At 63.3% G+C, this 1574-nt stretch overlaps 1 protein-coding gene across 1 annotated transcript in view; it reads left to right on the top strand.

Annotated features, from left to right (window-relative positions):
* LOC104281937 (sodium/calcium exchanger 2-like) overlaps window positions 1–1574 on the top strand; it is a gene marked incomplete at its 3' end in the record, with an annotated part of 11983 nt that overhangs the window by 3999 nt on the left and 6410 nt on the right. The window contains 2 exon segments of the mRNA XM_009879998.1: window positions 946–1070; window positions 1178–1277. Coding sequence (XP_009878300.1) covers window positions 946–1070; window positions 1178–1277 — 225 coding nt within the window.

Here is a 1574-nt window from a genome sequence, read left to right as displayed (position 1 = left end):
TGCCATGTCCCCATGACCACGTCCCCATGACCACGTCCTCATGACCATGCTGTGTCCCCATAACCACGTCCTCATGACCACACCGTGTCCCTATGACCATGTCCTCATGACCATGCCGTGTCCCTATGACCGTGCCATGTCCCCATGACCACGTCCCCATGACCATGTCATGTCCCCACGCCCCACGTCGTGTCCCCATGACCATGTCCCCATGACCATGCGATGTCCCCATGACCATGCCATGTCCTCATGACCATGTCCCCATGACCTTGCTGTGTCCTCATGCCGTGTCCCCATGCCCATGCCACGTCCCCATGACCACGTCCTCATGACCATGCTGTGTCCCCATAACCACGTCCTCATGACCACACCGTGTCCCTATGACCGTGCCATGTTCCCATGACCACGTCCCCATGACCACGTCATGTCCCCATGACCACGTCCCCATGACCATGTCATGTCCCCACGCCCCACGTCGTGTCCCCATGACCATGTCCCCATGACCATGCGATGTCCCCATGACCATGCCATGTCCTCATGACCATGTCCCCATGACCTTGCTGTGTCCTCATGCCGTGTCCCCATGCCCATGCCACGTCCCCATGACCACGTCCTCATGACCATGCTGTGTCCCCATAACCACGTCCTCATGACCACACCGTGTCCCTATGACCGTGCCATGTCCCCATGACCACGTCCCCATGACCACGTCATGTCCCCACGCCCCACGTCATGTCCCCATGACCACGTCGTGTCTTCATGACCACGCTGTGTCCCCACACCCCATGTTGTGTCCCCATGACCATGTCCCCATGACCATGCCATGTCCCCATGACCATGCCATGTCCTCATGACCATGTCCCCATGACCATGCCGTGTCTCCATGCCCATGCCGTGTCCCCATGCTGTGTCCCCACGTGGTGTCCCCACGCGGTGTCCCCGCAGCCGACGGTGACCGTAAGCTCTCGGCGGAGGAGGAGGAGGCCCGGCGCATCGCCGAGATGGGCAAACCCATCCTGGGGGAGAACTGCAAACTGGAGGTCATCATCGAGGAGTCCTACGACTTCAAGGTGACCGGTGGGGACAGGGGACCGGGAGAGGTGGAGGGACATGGTGGGGGGGGGGACACACTGGGGGACGTGGGGACGACGCGTCCTCACCTCCCCGGTCCCCGTAGAACACGGTGGACAAGCTGATCAAGAAGACCAACCTGGCCATGGTCATCGGGACCCACTCCTGGCGGGAGCATGTCCTGGAAGCCATCACCGTCAGCGCAGGTGGGACACCCCCACTCCATCTCCAGGGTCCCCTCACCGGGGGACACCCGGCCACGGGGACAGATGACCAACGGGGGCGCTCAGCCGTGGGGACGTGGCTCCGCTACGGCTCGGGGGGTTGCCCGCACTTGAGGACACATGTCGGTGGGGTCGGGCACGCCGGGGACAAGAGCGCTGGGGCCACGTACCCCCAGGACACCGCCCTGGGGACAAGAACCCTTGGGGCCACCACCCTGGGGCCACCACCCTGGGGATGAGCACCCTGGGGCCACCACTCTGGGCCCACCATCCTGGGGG

Source organism: Charadrius vociferus, unplaced genomic scaffold, assembly GCF_000708025.1.
Source record: "Charadrius vociferus isolate BGI_N301 unplaced genomic scaffold, ASM70802v2 scaffold1212, whole genome shotgun sequence".
NCBI classification, from domain to species: Eukaryota; Metazoa; Chordata; class Aves; order Charadriiformes; family Charadriidae; genus Charadrius; species Charadrius vociferus.
The sequence above is the reverse complement of the archived record's forward strand: the minus strand, read 5'-3'. Positions and strand labels throughout refer to the sequence as shown.